This window comes from Salvelinus fontinalis, chromosome 32, assembly GCF_029448725.1.
Source record: "Salvelinus fontinalis isolate EN_2023a chromosome 32, ASM2944872v1, whole genome shotgun sequence".
Lineage (NCBI taxonomy): Eukaryota > Metazoa > Chordata > Actinopteri > Salmoniformes > Salmonidae > Salvelinus > Salvelinus fontinalis.
Genome location: NC_074696.1, coordinates 28,739,720 through 28,759,457, shown reverse-complemented (window position 1 = coordinate 28,759,457; position 19,738 = coordinate 28,739,720). Strand labels below are relative to the sequence as shown.

General features: G+C 43.0%; 1 protein-coding gene across 1 annotated transcript; it reads left to right on the top strand.

The window, feature by feature from the left end:
* The first annotated feature begins 1,772 nt into the window (after positions 1-1,772).
* LOC129831028 (ubiquitin-conjugating enzyme E2 E1-like) lies at positions 1,773-19,701 on the top strand. Its single transcript, XM_055894017.1, has 6 exons — positions 1,773-1,928; positions 2,778-2,926; positions 3,479-3,529; positions 16,045-16,177; positions 18,768-18,915; positions 19,108-19,701. The coding sequence occupies exons 2-6, from the start codon at positions 2,784-2,786 to the stop codon at positions 19,203-19,205; spliced, it is 573 nt and encodes a 190-aa protein (XP_055749992.1). The 5' UTR covers positions 1,773-1,928; positions 2,778-2,783; the 3' UTR covers positions 19,206-19,701.
* Positions 19,702-19,738: the final 37 nt, after the last annotated feature.

Here is a 19,738-nt window from a genome sequence, read left to right as displayed (position 1 = left end):
GAACATTTCCTTTTTATGATCAGTGATAAAAGTTAAAGCTACTGTTTGTTCAAGTTCAAAACTCTCATCTTGTCCCGTGTATTTTCATGAGAAGTTTAAAAGCTCTTTGATAGCTGGCTGGCTGCCTCAAATACAGAGCTCTATTGAAGGATCTGCTGCACGCACACGCACACGCACACAAACACTGAAACACTGAAACACACAAACACAGTTCCCATAAACAAATGCCCTTAGAATGAAACTCTGGGTTCTGAGATTCCATTCTGTAATTCTACAATTCTGAGTCCCGACTAGTATAACTACGCCAGCTTAGTTCCTGACATTCCAGTCCCAAAATGTAGGAACCCCCCCCCCCCTGCAACGGAATAGAACATCTGGATGCATCCCTTCACTCCTAATATGTTGCAGGTTTTCATGAAAGGATCCAGTCTGCCTGTGGAACAGCACCTGGAATACTGAACCCTGTGCAGCCTTGGCATTCCAAATGAAATGTTTGGTTTTGTGCTTTGTGGAGTCTTGTTTTGTGAAAATGATTTATTAGTTAAGAGTTCATCCATTATTAATTAGGCAGCAATGCTGCTTGTTATTGCTAATTACGACAATGGCCTTTCAGTCATTGTAAGCCTATTCCAATATAAACCAGCACCACATCCTCCCTCTTGCACATGGATTTCTCTTCTCTCGCTAGAGAGACTGTTGCAGCATTAGTGGTGAGAAGAGAACTGATCCAGGATGAATTAGCAGAATCTTTGCCTTTTGTCAGCCAGTGTTGAAAGGAGTGGAGTCAGGCCTTAACATTCTGTGTTTTGCTGCTGTCAATTATTTGGTGTAGGTTGGATCCTAATTCTTATTCGTCAAAGAGAAGCGGCAAAGTGGAGAGAGACCCGCAAAGGGATGTAATTATTGTTGACAGGCAGGGAATGGATGGGGGACATTGGGACTCTTCGTCCCCCACCTCCTCATCTTTACCCCACAGGGAGAAGAAGAATGATTATTGTTTCTGATGCAGAGCCTCGTAACCTCACTGGTTCTCTTCCTCAACCCCCAGCTTGTCCTAAGAGACCAGGGCAGGGGGGATTGGTTGGCAAAGACAATACCACTTAAAGTCTTATATCTCAACCTCTTTTCTGATTGGCTAGCTGCCAGTATGGTGTGTTCTTCCTCCTTTGAGGACAGTAAATCCCACAGGTTGATGGTGTTGGTCAATGGGTTAAAGTTAGGCTCAATCTGTCTGGAGAGGTTGACTGTTTGCCCTGTAGCCTACTGAACTCAAATGAACCATTTTAAGACTAATATTGGTCATGTGTACATTCAAAATGCAGCTCAGTGGACATTGTATGGACTGCCATCGTCACATTGAAGAAGCCATCTCATGTGGTGAAGCAAATACACCAGGTGAGTTCGGACTGTATAAAGCAGTAGCCTACATGTACCTGCAAGTTAGCCTCTTCCGCTAGGTTATCCATTAGCCTACATGGTCCATTTCTACCTGCAATAATAAGAGGATGCAAGCCAATTTTGCAGGAATGCTTTGAAATGCAGGAAACTTCATGTAGCCTAATATGACCATCATAAAGAAGAGATAAGAACATCTAATATTTCTGTGTCACCCTCTGCTGATTATTGGGAGTGTAGGTGGACTTCACTTTTACATGCTGCATTGATAACATTATATGTAGGCTTATGGTATCCACAATGGTCAGAATCATCTCACACCTCTTTGGTGCCCCCCCGTTCCAATTATAGAGTAGTGCTCAGCTAGCTCTCTCAATTTGACATTGTCATCGAGTGTGCCCAACCGAGACGGAATCCATTGCCCTGGATAACTCTAGCTTCGTCTGCTGCTGCCTCTGCACCCACACTTCCGCTCCGCGAGAGGCAAAAGGCACGCGTCCAGGCGACGGAGGCACTCACAGACACAAAGAAAGGTGAGCTTATCTAACACTAAATGCTTTTAAAAAATCGACAAAATATGTATCCATATTGTATTGTTTGGCGCGTCTGAGGGATCGACATTTGGATCTCCACCGTGGATAGGTTATAGCCGTTGGGGTTGAAATTGAGGAAAACGGTCCGTCCTAAAGACTGGACTGAGATCAGCTTTAGCTGCCTATCGAGGGATAAAGATGCCAATATAAAATCTAATTGAAAAACACATTGGCTTCGGTCTAAAGATTCAACTAGTTTGGCATACATGTTCGGCATATTCTCTTATGGGTGTTTGATTGAAGAGCATCTTATTTCAAAGTGAAAGTTTCATCAAGTCAACGAATGCTCAGTGGGAATGAAGAATGAGGAAGGTTCCCCAAACGAATGCGACATCGCCCAATACATTTTAGGCTACATTGGGCTATTTGATCAGTTGAGGAAATTAGGCTACCCCCTCGTCGTTCTTATTTTGCTGTAATGAAATGTAATCATTTCACAATAAGAGCGGAGTGTGCTCCTTTGTTGTAGCACAACTCAGCTAAAATAACGCTTCAGTGCAAACATTAGCTTTAGGTCAGTAGGCTAATCTGTTAGAGCGTTAAGAAAGACTGGAAGTAATGGTTTGACGATAAACAGAATACATTCATGTTGAATTGTGTCTGTAAACCTATGGACACATCGTTGGTTGGAGCGTAACAACAATAGGCTAAAGGTCGCATTGATGGCGCTGGTTATTGATAACCTACATTGAATATTTGCAGTGCTCCTGAACTGGGGGGTGGGGTGTCTTAGGTGTATTTGTTGTTTTTCTGTGGCCTGAATGTTGCTTTTTGTTTTTGTCTGTACAGATCGGTATGTCGGGTGAGGATTCGCGTGCCAGCATTAGTTCTTCTTCCTCAACTCATCAGCAGTTAGAAAAAAACGCGCCTAAGAAACGAGAAGAAAGCAAAGCCAGCATGAGCAAGACTTCCAAACTCCTCTCCACCAGCGCCAAAAGGTAAGGCTGATTGTTGCTGTGGCTGTCAAAAAAATGCAACGTTTCACTTGAGTTGATATTTTATAATACCGTAGCTCACTCGCGGCCACTTTTGTTACAATGTATCGTCTTGTCATTGACTTGCGCGTGTCACTATAGTGTTTAATTTACAGTGGACCATTTTCTGGATTCGATTCTGCATATATAAATATGAACATCTGAATAATGTTTTTTTTGTTTACCATTTTGAATATGTTCTTAACCTTCTTAGTGCATGGTTGTCAAACTGTAAATAGCCTATGATTCAATAGATGACTAACTTATTGCATATTTATTTTCAGTGTTTATTGTGGTAAGACTAGAGGAAATAAAATCAAACATCTGGCACAATGCAGTCTATCTATAGTTATATTTGTCATCCTGATTTACTGTCTGTCTTGATCCTTTGGTAAAATGAGTATTCTGGATATTTTGAGTGTCTGCCATGACAATGTATCTTGTTCCCTATTATTAATCTTCTGTTAGAATCAAGACTATGTGAGTGATCATTTTCATTTTTGTGCATTATTTCAGAATTCAGAAGGAGTTGGCTGACATTACTTTGGATCCGCCACCGAACTGCAGGTAGGCTCGTGTGTGTGCGATTTTAGCATGTACATTTTTGTGGGGAAAACAATTTTTTGGGGGGGGAATGCATGCTAGTAAAGCCACTACACAACACAACTCTGAACAATAGATTAATTGCGCTATAACGGTGCACACAAACTGTTAGGGCCTACATAAAGCTGTCCCAACAGCAGGGTCCCAACAGCAGTCCGAACACCTTACCACTGCTACACCTGACTATCAGTGGAGTCTTGTCTGACAGCGAAACAGTTCATTCAGCCTTGTTTACTGCCTTTTAAAAAACATAGCAGATATGGCTGACTTGCTTAAACAAATGTGGTTTCTACTGACAATTGAGATGTACAAACTATGGCATGAGGGGATGACAAGCGGATAAGAGGCAATCTGTAATTTTCAATTAAGACATTAATGAGCGAGCTAGGACGGACATAGTCAATATAACTATTTCTTCAGCACTTTTGAAATGTACAGTGACAGAATTCAGAACATGGGCCGTTCTTACAGTGTTCTCTCTGTACACCAAGTCAGAACCGTAGGATAAATAAAGGGGGCATATAAGCAGACATTGAAAGCTCTTACAATATTTGATGATTACATTTCTCTAAAACAGGTTATAGGCTACATGTGCACCACCTAGTCAGAACAGTAGGCAAAATTAAGAGGGATCAAAGATCATAGATCATAGATCAAATTAATAGGGTGAGGCACATGGGCTACTAACAGCTTACTACACAACATACTTATTATTACTTTCTTAGCTACAGTATACATATCTTCCCAGCATATTACATAATTTATACAGCAGTATACAAGACATTTTTGGACTCACCATGTGCTGTGCCCACTTGAACAAGAAGGTGGCATGGCGGTCCTTCGTGGGCAAATTTTGTCATCAAAGTCTGGCATTCTCTGGATTTATGGTGCTTTCACGACAACTGGGAACTCGGAAAAAAACAAGGTCGAATCACGATGACATCAGTGATCTTCAGGTCTAGAAAGAGGTCTGAGTTCCCGACTTACATTTCCGGGTTGGATGACCGTACAAAACATATTTTGCCAGTCGGAGACAGTTTTCTTTTCCTGAGTTCCCAGTTGTCTTGAACTCACTGAAGTCATATTTCCCAGTTATGAGTTAACAGTTGTTTTTTAGAAATCATGCTGAATTGACAGCATGGCCAATGTTGAATGTTTATCATTTTAAGCTTGGAAAAGAGACCCTTAAACCCAGAATTGGGACCATACACCCACTCCACTGAATAGCAGGCTAGTGATTGCTTTGAAATGCTCGCAGTTAGCCACTGATTCCTTCCAAACCACTCATTGTTGAATTTGTAATTTCCAACTTGTTGTGTAATGTTTATGGCCGAGGAGCACCGATACGTTTTATCTATAATTTCTCTTCATATGACAAGGATCAAAAAGGATTTGCCAGTAGATTGTTGACTTGATTCATGAGGATGACTGCTAGCTAAGATTTTGAAAGTATGACGTTGACATGATCTGTCCAATCAAAGCTACTGTAGATATAACGTGATTTGATGTCATTTTATCTGTGGCCAATGACCTTGAGCCTTCTTGGATGGGCACTTCTAATGTAACTCTAGGGCAGCACCCAAGGGGCTTGAATCTTCGAGCTCTGGCCTTAGATTTGCCGGTGACTTAGTGTCCCCATGAGTAACAGAATATTGAGCCAATCCCGGCGCAATTAGAGAACATTACTAACCCCTACGCTCCGTATTTTCCGAGGCATGATGCACACAGTTCTTCTGACATGCATCCTGGAAGGCCAGTAAAGTGGGAGAGAAGAGATGTGCTACACAGACACACACACACACTCTCTAGAGAGACAGGAGATATACAAGCAGTTCCTTGTCGTGTGTTATTGAACCTTGAAGGCCACTGAGGGAGTTAATCTCTGTATGTATATCTTCAATGAGGTCAGAATTTACGCTCAGCTGTTGACAACTGCTGTGCTGCGGTCAGTCTACACTTGCCAGTCTACACTCACTTAGGGAACTGTGGGTCATGATGATCCTGTCTAGACCTTGAGAAGTGAGCTGATTACATGTTGGCGCAGCTCTCCAGACCACCAGTTGGACACACACACAAACCAGTTCCAAAACAGACATTTAGCTAGCTGATGACCCTGGCATATGACTGCTATGGATTTGGCAGAGGCTGGCTCACTCAACATGTCAGAGAGTAATGGCATGTTTTGAGACAGGAGCTTTGTGCTCTGCAGCTGGAAAGGACCATGAAGGAAGGAATCCTATTTCAATCAATCAATCAATCAATTTTATTTTATATAGCCCTTCGTACATCAGATAATATCTCGAAGTGCTGTACAGAAACCCAGCCTAAAACCCCAAACAGCTAGAATGCAGGTGTAGAAGCACGGTGGCTAGGAAAAACTCCCTAGAAAGGCCAAAACCTAGGAAGAAACCTAGAGAGGAACCAGGCTATGAGGGGTGGCCAGTCCTCTTCTGGCTGTGCCGGGTGGAGATTATAACAGAACTATGCCAAGATGTTCAAAAATGTTCATAAGTGACAAGCATGGTCAAATAATAATCATGAATAATTTTCAGTAGGCTTTTCATAGCTGATCATTAAGAGTTGAAAAACAACAGGTCTGGGACAGGTGGCGGTTCCATAACCGCAGGCAGAACAGCTGAAACTGGAATAGCAGCAAGGCCAGGCGGACTGGGGGCAGCAAGGAGTCACCACGGCCGGTAGTCCCGACGTATGGTCCTAGGGCTCAGGTCCTCCGAGAGAAAGAGAGAAGGAGAAAATTAGAGAGAGACAAGATTTTCAAAATGTTCATAAATGACAAGCATGGTCAAATAATAATCAGGAATAAATCTCAGTTGGCTTTTCATAGCCGATCATTAAGAGTTGAAAACAGCAGGTCTGGGACAGGTAGGGGTTTCGTAACCGCAGGCAGAAACAGTTGAAACTGGAATAGCAGCAAGGCCGGGCGGACTGGGGACAGCAAGGTGTCAGCATGCCCGGTAGTCCTGACGTATGGTCCTAGGGCTCAGGTTCTCAGAGAGAAAGAGAGAACGAGAGAATTAGAGAGAGCATACTTAAATTCACACAGGACACTGGATAAGACAGGAGAAGTACTCCAGGTATAACCAACTGACCCTAGCCCCCCGACACATAAACTACTGCAGCATAAATACTGGAGGCTGAGACAGGAGCGGTCAGGAGACACTGTGGCCCCATCCGAAGAAACCCCCGGACAGGGCCAAACAGGAAGGATATAACCCCACCCACTCTGCCAAAGCACAGCCCCCACACCACTAGAGGGATATCCTCAACCACCAACTTACAATCCTGAGACAAGGCCGAGTATAGCCCACAAAGGTCTCCACCACAGCACAACCAAGGGGGGGCGCCAACCCAGACAGGAAGTTCACGTCAGTAACTCAACCCACTCAAGTGACGCACCCCTCCTAGGGACGGCATGAAAGAGCACCAGCAAGCCAGTGACTCAGCCCCAGTAACAGGGTTAGAGGCAGAGAATCCCAGTGGAGAGAGGGGAACCGGCCCTGGAGAGACAGCAAGGGCGGTTCGTTGCTCCAGAGCCTTTCCGTTCACCTTCACACTCCTGGGCCAGACTACACTCAATCATATGACCTACTGAAGAGATAAGTCTTCAGTAAAGACTTAAAGGTTGAGACCAAGTCTGCGTCTCTCACATGGGTAGGCAGACTGTTCCATAAAAATGGAGATCTATAGGAGAAAGCCCTGCCTCCAGCTGTTTGCTTAGAAATTTTAGGGACAATTAGGAGGCCTGCGTCTTGTGACCATAGCGTATGTGTAGGTATGTACGGCAGGACCAACTCGGAAAGATAGGTAGGAGCAAGCCCATGTAACGCTTTATAGGTTAACAGTAAAACCTTGAAATCAGCCCTTGCCTTAACAGGAAGCCAGTGTAGGTAAGCTAGCACTGGAGTAATATGATCAAATTTCTTGGTTCTAGTCAGGATTCTAGCAGCCGTATTTAGCACTAACTGAAGTTTATTTAGTGCTTTATCCGGGTAGCCGGAAAGTAGAGCATTGCAGTAGTCTAACCTAGAAGTAACAAATGCATGGATAAATTTTTCTGCATCATTTTTGGACAGAAAATTTCTGATTTTTGCAATGTTACGTAGATGGAAAAAAGCTGTCCTTGAAACAGTCTTGATATGTTCGTCAAAAGAGAGATCAGGGTCAAGAGTAACGCCGAGGTCCTTCACAGTTTTATTTGAGAAGACTTTACAACCATCAAGATGAATTGTCAGATTTAACAGAAGATCTCTTTGTTTCTTGGGACCTAGAATAAGCATCTCTGTATTGTCCGAGTTTAAAAGTAGAAAGTTTTCAGCCATCCACTTCCTTATGTCTGAAACACAGGCTTCTAGCGAGGGCAATTTTGGGGCTTCACCATGTTTCATTGAAATGTACAGCTGTGTGTCATCCGCATAGCAGTGAAAGTTAACATTATGTTTTCGAATAACATCCCCAAGAGGTAAAATATATATATAGTGAAAACAATAGTGGTCCTAAAACGGAACCTTGAGGAACACCGAAATGTACAGTTGATTTGTCAGAGGACAGACCATTCACAGAGACAAACTGATATCTTTCCGACAGGTAAGATCTAAACCAGGCCAGAACTTGTCCGTGTAGACCAATTTGGGTTTCCAGTCTCTCCAAAAGAATGTGGTGATCGATGGTGTCAAAGGCAGCACTAAGGTCTAGTAGCACGAGGACAGATGCAGAGCCTCGGTCTGACGCCATTAAAAGGTCATTTACCACCTTCACAAGTGCAGTCTCAGTGCTATGATGGGGTCTAAAACCAGACTGAAGCATTTCGTATACATTGTTTGTCTTCAGAAAGGCAGTGAGTTGCTGCGCAACAGCTTTTTCAAAATTTTTTGAGAGGAATGGAAGATTCGATATAGGCCGATAGTTTTTTATATTTTCCGGGTCAAGGTTTGGCTTTTTCAAGAGAGGCTTTATCACTGCCACTTTTAGTGAGTTTGGTACACATCCGGTGGATAGAGAGCTGTTTATTATGTTCAACATAGGAGGGCCAAGCACAGGAAGCAGCTCCTTCAGCAGTTTAGTAGGAATAGGATCCAGTATGCAGCTTGAAGGTTTAGAGGCCATGATTATTTTCATCATTGTGTCAAGAGATATAGTACTAAAACACTTAAGTGTCTCTCCCGATCCCAGGCCCTCGCAGAGCTGTGCAGATCCAGGACAGCTAAGCCCTGGAGGAATACGCAGATTCAAAGAGGAGTCCGTAATTTGCTTTCTAATGGTCATGATCTTTTCCTCAAAGAAGTTCATGAATTTATTACTGCTGAAGTGAAAGCCATCCTCTCTTGGGGAATGCTGCTTTTTAGTTAGCTTTGCAACAGTATCAAAAATAAATTTTGGATTGTTCTTATTTTCCTCGATTAAGTTGGAAAAGTAGGATGATCGAGCAGCAGTGAGGGCTCTTCGGTACTGCACGGTACTGTCTTTCCAAGCTAGTCGGAAGACTTCCAGTTTTGTGTGGCGCCATTTCCGTTCCAATTTCCTGGAAGCTTGCTTCAAAGCTCGGGTATTTTCTGTATACCAGGGAGCTAGTTTCTTATGACAAATGTTTTTCGTTTTTAGGGGTGCAACTGCATCTAGGGTATTGCGCAAGGTTAAATTGAGTTCCTCAGTTAAGTGGTTAACTGATTTTTGTCCTCTGACGTCCTTGGGTAGGCAGAAGGAGTCTGGAAGGGCATCAAGGAATTTTTGTGTTGTCTGAGAATTTATAGCACGACTTTTGATGCTCCTTGGTTGGGGTCTGAGCAGATTATTTGTTGCGATTGCAAACGTAATAAAATGGTGGTCCGATAGTCCAGGATTATGTGGAAAAACATTAAGATCTACAACATTTATTCCATGGGACAAAACTAGGTCCAGAGTATGACTGTGGCAGTGAGTAGGTCCAGAGACATGTTGGACAAAACCCACTGAGTCGATGATGGCTCCGAAAGACTTTTGGAGTGGGTCTGTGGACTTCTCCATGTGAATATTAAAATCACCAAAAATTAGAATATGATCTGCTATGACTACAAGGTCTGATAGGAATTCAGGAAACTCAGAGAGGAACGCTGTATATGGCCCAGGAGGCCTGTAAACAGTAGCTATAAAAAGTGATTGAGTAGGCTGCATAGATTTCATGACTAGAAGCTCAAAAGACGAAAACGCCATTTTTTTTTTGTAAATTGAAATTTGCTATCGTAGATGTTAGCAACACCTCCGCCTTTGCGGGATGCACGGGGGATATGGTCACTAGTGTAACCAGGAGGTGAGGCCTCATTTAACACAGTAAATTCATCAGGCTTAAGCCATGTTTCAGTCAGGCCAATCACATCAAGATTATGATCAGTGATTAGTTCATTGACTATGACTGCCTTTGAAGTGAGGGATCTAACATTAAGTAACCCTATTTTGAGATGTGAGGTATCACGATCTCTTTCAATAATGGCAGGAATGGAGGAGGTCTTTATCCTAATAAGATTGCTAAGGCGAACACCGCCATGTTTAGTTTTTCCCAACCTAGGTCGAGGCACAGACACAGTCTCAATGGGTATGTCTGAGCTGACTACACTGACTGTGCTATTGGCAGACTCCACTAAGCTGGCAGGTTGGCTAACAGCCTGCTGCCTGGCCTGCACCCTATTTCATTGTGGGGCTAAAGGAGTTAGAGCCCTATCTATGTTGGTAGATAAGGTGAGAGCACCCCTCCAGGTAGGATAGAGTCCGTCACTCCTTAGCAGGTCAGGCTTGGTCCTGTTTGTGGGTGAGTCCCAGAAAGAGGGCCAATTATCTACAAATTCTATCTTTTGGGAGGGGCAGAAAACAGTTTTCAACCAGCGATTGAGTGCTGAGACTCTGCTGTAGAGCTCGTCACTCCCCCTAGCTGGGAGGGGGCCAGAGACAATTACTCGATGCCGACACATCTTTCTAGCTGATTTACACGCTGAAGCTATGTTGCACTTGGTGACCTCTGACTGTTTCATCCTAACATCGTTGGTGCCGACGTGGATAACAATATCTCTATACTCTGACTGACTCTAGTCATTCCATCCATAGGTGGGTTTTGTGGCCTGCTCTAGTCTAGTGTAGTGGGCCTACTATGGTGCTGCTGTGGTATTGGAAAGTGGAAGGAGCTCTGGTTAATCCAGGGGGATTATGGGGGTTTATAACCACATCACCACGTGTAGCCCAGATGCTTGGAACCCAGTGAACTAAAGAGGGGGTTTTGGGGGGGCTGACCCAGTGAACTATGTTCCAACCAGACAGTCTGCTGCCACCTTAGTGACCTAACGGTTGTGTCATAGAACGGAAGTAATTCAGTGAACCATGCTTGTGTGACGAGTCGCCTTGCCTGAGACCTGAAGACGTACATTAGCTTCTTGAGCTAATGCCTAGGCTTTAGCTCATCATGCTAGTACAGTCTTATGGCTCGGAGTGACAATGTGAAAACATCCAAGCCAGCCCAGTATGCCTACAGTGCAGGTAGTGAGCGTGAAAAGGGCATTTGTGGCCTTGGACCTATCTTTAGATACACTATACATTCTTCGCATGAGGCAATTATATAGTGGTTTTGTCAGTAGTTTTCATTAATCTGTCAGTTGGTTTTCCTGAACTGGATGTTTTCTGCCATAGCAAGCATGTCATGTTTTCTGGCTACTACATGGCAAGTTCCTCAGATGACATTCATCAAAAGCAAATTATACTTGACACGGGGAATGCCACACACACACTCCAGCCTTGTTTTATTTTTAAATGGTCTTGTCGTCGTCATAGTGCTAACATCACACACTCGTTTCCTTCCCCCTCTCTCCCTCCCCCTCACATGCTCTCTCTCACCTTCATTCGTTTCCTTAGCTGCTCTTTGGCTACTGCTCCCTAGCACTTGTTTTCCTTTCTTTGACAAACACACTATCCCTCCCTCCCTGTCCCTCCCTTCAGGATGTAGCCCCTGGGTGTCTGGCCTTGCGGTGGCGTCTCGTTGGATTCTTGACATTCTCAGAGTTAGGGCTCATGATAGTAATTGAACATTGAAAGCTTGTGTGTGTGTGTGTGTGTGTGTGTGTGTGTGTGTGTGTGTGTGTGTGTGTGTGTGTGTGTGTGTAACTGCTCTGTGACTGGGATAGTGGTCAAATAAAATAAATATGAAATGTTGTTTTACAGGGTCAGCCATAGTAGTACGGCACCCCTGGCGCAAACTAGGGTTAAGCGCCTTGCTCAAGGGCACATAGACAGCTTTTTCACCTTGTTGGCTCGGGTATTTGAGCCAGTGACCTTTTGGTTACTGGCCCAACGCTCAAACCGCTAGGCTATCTGCCGCCCTAAGCTTGCAGAACCTGGTATTCCCAGGCAGTCTTCCATCCAAGTACTAACCAGGCCCAACCCTGCTTACCTTCCTAGATCAGATGAGAAGGGAAAACAGTGGGTTCCAATTGTGTTCTTACTGCCTCTTACTCACCCCCTCACTGTGTAGCCCCAGCATTGACTGCTGGCTAATGAGTGTTGTCTGTGTGTGTGCTTCTAAAGGTGTTTTCACTTCAGGAAGCGTGCCAGTAGTTATTGTAAGCCATCTGAGGTGCTTGTTATTCTTTGTTTACTCCCTCTAGTGTACTCTGAGCTAATGTTTAGAGTGAGAGATTGCGAGCCACAGATTTCTTTTCTCCTCTTGACACAAAATGGAGTGTTACTGTTCTAGAGTGTTGGAGTTGTTGTATGTGTGACTGTGATGGCTGCTGTCTAAGTCTCTGTAAAGCTTTTCATATCTATAAAAAGGACTCCCCACTGGGGAGGAAGTGTCTAGCCTATGCTGTGTTGTTAGCAAGCGCTAAAAACCCAAAATACTGCTGCTACCTACTGTACCTCTTCGCTGGTATTTCTGAAAGGAGTTGTGTTTATTCAGTAGTCGTGATCATCGGAGTGGGACCCAGTGTTGGGATAATGGAGGCTGTTTTGCTTGCTGTGCTCATTGTCCGTTGGGAAAGTGTTGCCTCTTGTTGTATTTTTAGTGATGAGTTAATTTGATTAAGTTAACCTTTATTTTGACAGGGAGTCAATACTGAGACCAAGGTCTGTTTTCCAGAAGAGCCCTGTTTAGCACAACAACACATTAAAACACAATATACACATTAGTTTTTTTTTTATTGCTTTAGTACTATACTGAACAAAAATATAAACACTACATTAAACAATTTCAAAGATTTTACTGAGTTACGGTTCATATAAGGAACTCCGATAATTGAAATTCATTCATTAGGCCCCAATCTATGGATTTCACATGACTAGTAATACAGATATGCATCTGTTGGTCACAGATCAAAAATAAAGAAATAAAAAGTAGGGGCATGGATTAGAAAAGCAGTCAGTATCTGGTGTGACCACCATCATGCAGTGCGACACATCTCCTTCGCATAGAGTTGATCAGGCTGTTGATTGTGGAATGTTGTCCAACTCTTCAATGGCTGTGCCAAGTTGCGGGATTTTGGCGGTAACTGGAACACGGTGTCATACACGTCGATCCAGAGCATTCCAAACATAATCAATGGGTGACATGTCTGGTGAGTATACAGACCATGGAAGAACTGGGACATTTTTAGCTCCTGGGAATTGTGTACAGACCCTTGCGACATGGGGCCCATGCATTATCATGCTGAAACATGAAGTGATGGTGGCAGATGAATGGCACGACAATTGCCATTAAAATGTCCATCAATAAAATGCAATTGTGTTTGTTGCCCGTTGCTTATGCCTGCCCATACCATAACCCCACCGCCACCATGGGGCACTCGTTCACAACGTTGATATCCGCAAGCCTCTCACCCACGCAACACCATACACGTGGTCTGGGGTTGTGAGGCCGGTTGAACGTACTGCCAAATTCTCTAAAACAACGTTGGAGGAGGCTTATGGTAGAGAAATTAACATAAAATTATCTGGCAACAGCGCTACTGGACATTCCTGCAGTAAGCATGCCATTGTGTGGTCCCTCAATATAGACATCTGTGGCATTGTGTAGTGTGACAAATCTGCACATTTTAAGAGTGGTCTTTTTTGTACCCAGCACAAGGTGCATCTGTGTGATGATCATGCTGTTTAATCAGCTTCTTGATATGACACACCTGTCAGGTGGATTGATGATTAAATGAGAAATGCTCACTAACAGGGATATAAACAAATTTGTGGACAATTTGAGAGAAATAAGCTTTTTATGCGTATGGAAAATGTCTGGGATATTTTACGTCAGCTCATGAAACATGGGACCAACACATTACATGTTGCGTTTTATATTTTTCTTCAGTATATATATTTTCACTGCAGTACCTCTATTGACCTTTATTTCACTGCAGTACCTCTATCGCAGACCCCGGGTTGTATGCCCCTGCCCTAGAGGCACCAATTCCTCTTGGAATTGGAAGGGATCTCCAGAGATGGCCATCCCTGAGACCGGGTCTGGTATCTCGTACTTCTATAAGTTAACTTACTTCATTAACAATGAAGTAAGATACTGAGGAAGTTTATGCAGGAGGGCTTTATAAACTAGAGTGCAATGCATCGATCTACGAGACTTCAAAGAGGGCCAGCCTATTGCCCATAATAAAACGTAGTGCGCTATGATAAACTGTCCATTGTCTTCAATACCGTGGCAGCTGTATTCATAATCCTATACACAATATCCCCATAGTCTATAATGATATGAATGTCAACTGAATTATTTGTATTCTCCTATTTAATGAGGGCATGACCTATTCCTATAAAATCTCTGAATGAAGAAAACAGCCTTGAAGCATTACCATTACTCCTGGAATGCTAGGTAAATATTATCTTTACATTACTGAAAATAAGGTTCACTCACAGGCTGATTACCCACAGAAAAATAATATATATTATTCTATGTATACTGCATCTCTGTGCGATTGCCATTATCAGGAATGGGTAGTGTTTCTTCAGTCGTTCAGCCGCTCTGTTGAAGTGGCGTCATTATGCTATCTATTTTGTTATGACAGCCCAGTGTACATTACACTGTTTCTGGTTAGTGCTATAAAAAGAGGTAGTGCTAGCAGCTGCTAATGGGTTAGAGATGATGTGATGACACATAAAGAGGACAGTATCTGCACTTAGACATATTCCTGGCAAGCCAAGGTGTCAAGTGAGAGTTGAGATAGAGATTGAAGCCAGGAGTTGCATGCATTATGCTGGCCCCTGATACAACTGGCCTGTACTCTCACAGGGATGACCATTTATATTTACACTTGGAAGATTATCCACTGTTTGCAAAAATATTCCAAATAAACAAACAAGCAACAGTATCACAGAAGTAAACAAAAATGTTTTGGAGAATCACAAAAATCTGTTATTCCACTTGTTACCTCACTGATGCAGAGTGTAGACATTTTGATGGTTATTCATCACAAACACAGTCTCCCAGCTGAAATGTGGACTGATCTCGCCCCACCTTTCCTTTCTCTCTGCCTGTATCCTTTCTGAGGTCAGAAAAGAAGCCCCTGTCTGTTATTGAACTGAATGACAACACAACAGTGACTATTAGTGTGGCGTATTGAACTGAACGACTACATTGACTGCAGCATGCCATATCATCCCTGCCGGGAACACTACGTGACATTTGTCTGTTGGGGTGGAGAACAGACTCTCCTCTGTGGCTCTGCTGTGTATCACACACATCTGTTGTCAGGCAGAGAAACCACACAGGCTGGATGTTTTAATGTGAAATGATACAATACTTCTGTATAACGATTTTTGGCATAGAATTAGGAACTGTATTTTATACAGAGACTGTCCTGTGTTTTTGGCATCAAAGTATTTTTTTGGGAGGGGGGGGGGGGTGATAGGCCTAAAGTTAAGTGTTATGTTTTCACATTGATTTCTAATTAGCTTTTCTGTTAGCATCAATGCAAAGCATGCATTTTAGTTGCTGAGTAATGACTAGGCGTTTTTCGTCGTAGACCATTTCTGTGTTATCAGAAAGCTCCATTCAACCCCTGTCAACTTATCTTATGTCACTGAGCAAATAAACTGCATAGCACTCTAGCTTTGTTTTGGTTTTACTACGAGGCGATGACCTGACTCGTGGCAGGTTGCGCTGGTAATGAGTTACATCGATAATGCTGTGAATGATAATGGATTATATAAGGAATTATTACAATGATGCCTACATTTCCGTTTTCTAATACACAAGTATTAGCATTTTAATGTGATAGTTAACCTTTACTTTTGTGAGCTGGTTATTAGTTTGAGATCAGATATTTTAGAAAGCCTCAATCTCTATAAATCATATAGCCTTTGTGTTTGTATGTTCTACAGAGAAACCAAGTGTAAAGCACTATATTATTGCATTCCTTCATCACATTCTATCATCTTGTCTTTCACCATTCATTTCTCCAATGCCATGAAACAGTGCAGTGTACCTATGTTGCCTGTTTGTGTGTTTGCAGTGCGGGTCCAAAAGGAGACAACATCTATGAGTGGAGATCCACCATCCTGGGACCACCAGGCTCTGTGTACGAGGGAGGAGTCTTCTTCCTAGATATCGCCTTCACACCAGACTACCCCTTCAAACCACCCAAGGTAAAGACTCCAGTCAAAACAGCTGACTCAAACAATGAATAGAACATTCCTTGATTACACAGCTTTGTAGCCTACCACTTTCTCACTAGAGAAGGGAACTTGTTATTGCAAAGTTGACCGCTGGAGGGAGCGATTGCACTTGGATTTTATTGAAATGCAGGGCCTCTAGTTCTCTCTGCAAATTGCAAACAGTTAATGGTCAATTTAACCAAACCAACCAACCAAACCAGACGCAAAAAGGCTTGAATAGAAATTTGGCTTCCATGATTAGACTGAGTTTCCATCCTCCAAGCATTGTTGAGCAGATTATGTTGGTGTTTCTTTCAGGATCTACCACTGTAACATCAATAACAGTCAGGGTGTATTGATCTAGAGAAACGTTGTTGTTTCCATGTTTTTACTGCCTGGCTGTGCACAGGGCTGCATACAGACAGGCAGGCAGACATACACACACACTCCTATAGCTGCTGTCTGAGAACAGGGTACACAGACACCACAGACTAGACTAGCAGATCCCCTCCACACCTTGGGATAGCCTGGGAGCACAGTTATGGAGCACAGTTTCCACAAGCAGGCCAGCATGGTTAGTCACTCATGAAGTGGTTGAGAGAGAGTGAGTCAGCTAGGGAGATAGAGGGGGGGAGTGTGATTGAGTCAAAGGGTGCTTCTCCAATGTCACTCCCACTCTGATCCCTCCACTGTTCAGGCAGGCAGCCCAGAGGTCAGAGGTGGCTCCCTAATGATGTTTAGTCTTGTCTTCCTAATGTTTCGCTCTGCTTCTTCTATGTTACTGACACAAAGAGATGCTCAGCTCCCGAAGGACTGGAAAAAGCACATAAACCACAGGGTGCATTAATCTACAGTTTAAGTCTGAGGTTTACATGCATCTTAGCCAAATACAGTTAAACCCAGTTTTTCACAATTCCTGACATTTAATCCTAGTAAAAATTCCCTGTCTTAGGTCAGTTAGGATCACCACTTTATTTTAAGAATGTGAAATGTCAGAATAATAGTAGAGAGAATGATTCATTTCAGCTTTTATTTATTTCATCACATTCCCAGTTGTTCAGAAGTTTACATACACTCAATTAGTATTTGGTAGCATTGCCTTTAAATTGTTAAACTTGGGTCAAACGTTTTGGGTAGCCTTCCACAAGCTTCCCACAATAAGTTGGGTGAATTTTGGCCCATTCCTCCTGACAGAGCTGGTGTAACTGAGTAAAGTTTGTAGCCCTCCTTGCTCGCACACGATTTTTCAGTTCTGCCCAAACATTTTCGATGGAATTGAGGTCAGGGCTTTGTGATGGCCACTCCAATACCTTGAATTTCTTGTCCTTAAGCCAGTTTGCCACAACTTTGGAAGTATGCTTGGGGTCATTGTCCATTTGGAAGACCCATTTAACCAAGCTTTAACTTCCTGACTGATGTCAAGATGTTGCTTCAATATATCCACAAAATGTTCTTTCCTCATGATGCCATCCTATTTTGTGAAGTGCACCAGACCCTCCTGCTCCAAAGCACCCCCACAACATGATGCTGCCACCCTCGTGCTTCACAGTTGGGATGGTGTTCTTCGGCTTGCAAGTCTCCCCTTTTTTCCTCCAAACATAACGATGGTCATTATGTCCAAACAGTTCTATTTTTGTTTCATCAGACCAGAGGACATTTCTCCAAAAAGTACGATATTTGTCCTCATGTGCAGTTTCAAACTGTAGTCTGGCTTTTTTCTGGCGGTTTTGGAGCAGTGGCATCTTCCTTGCTGAGCGGCCTTTCAGGTTATGTCGATATAGGACTCGTTTTACTCTGGATTTAGATACCTTTGTGCCTGTTTCCTCCAGCATCTTCACAAAATGCTGTTGTTGCTGTTGTTCTGGGATTGATTTGCTCTTTTCGCACCAAAGTACGTTCATCTCTAGGAGACAGAGCACGTCTCCTTCCTGAGCGGTATGACGGCTGCGTGGTCCCATGGTGTTTATACTTGCATACTATTGTTTGTACAGATGAACGTGGTACATTCAGGCGTTTGGAAATTGCTCCCAGGGATGAACCAGACTTGTGGAGGTCCACAATTTTTTTTCTAATGTCTTGGCTGATTTCTTTTGATTTTCCCATGATGTCAAGCAAAGAGGCACTGAGTTTGAAGGCAGGCCTTGAAATACATCCACAGGTACACCTCCAATTGACTCAAATGATGTCAATTAGCCTATCAGAAGCTTCTAAAGCCATGACATCATTTTCTGGACTTTTCGAAGTTGTTTAAAGGCACAGTCAATTTAGTGTATATAAACTTCTGACCCACTGGAATTGTGATACAGATAAGTGAAATAATCTGTCTGTAAACAATTGTTGGAAAACTGACTTATGTCATGCACAAAGTAGATGTCCTAACTCACTTGCCAAAACTATAGTTAACAGAAATTTGTGGAGCGGTTGAAAAACAAGTTAATGACTAAGTGTATGTAAACTTCTGACTTCAACTGTAGATTAACTTTGTTGTATCCTAGGTGACGTTCCGTACCAGGATTTACCAGTGTAACATCAATGACAGTCGGGGTGTATTGATTTCTCGAGAAACATTGTTGTTTCCTAGGTGACGTTCCGTACCAGGATCTACCACTGTAACATCAACAGTCAGGGTGTGATCTGTCTGGACATCCTGAAGGACAACTGGAGCCCCGCCCTCACCATCTCCAAGGTGCTGCTGTCCATCTGCTCCCTGCTCACTGACTGCAACCCTGGTAAGACTTAAGACACCATATACTACTGTAATGCGCGTTCCATTGAAATTAATTAATTATAGTGGCTGATTTGAAGGGCATTGTAGTCTTATTTCAAACATTGTCATATGTGGAATTCCTTGTGTGCGTGCTGGCTGGTCAAAGCTATAGTTGATGCCTTATCTATAACTGTGTAATCTCCACGCCTCACAGCTGACCCTCTGGTAGGAAGCATCGCCACCCAGTACACAACCAACAGACCAGAGCACGACAGGATAGCCAAACAGTGGACCAAGAGATATGCCACATAGACACACAGGACTGGGTCGTATTCATTAGGGACTGAAATGGGGAGGAACTACTTGGAATTGTCCAATAAGAAACGTTCATTTCTGTTTCCAGTTGCAAAACGTTTTCTGCTGCATGCCCTAATGACTACAACCCGGGGCAAAATGAGGGGGAGGTGTCGTCTTTCTGGGATGACTCGGGGACTGTCAGGTTGGGGGAAACGGGAGCTTGGAGACTAGGGAAGGATTTTTCTTGGATTTTGTCTTATCTCCTGATATTTTGTTCATTATCTTTTTTTAAGTTCTCGGCCCGTATATTATAATGAAGATTTTGGTAATAATGCTTTTCAATGTTTCCTTAACGTTCTGTAAATGATTTTTTTTCTAATTGTACTACGAAATGAAATTAATTTGAAATTGTTGGACTGCTTGTATAAAGGTGTGACACAATGGTTTTCTAGTAGAATTCCAAATCTCATGTCAACGTGAATTTCACATAATAAAGTAACCGTTGGTTTAAGTGCTCTTGCATATCTATCATTTCATCTGCTATAACA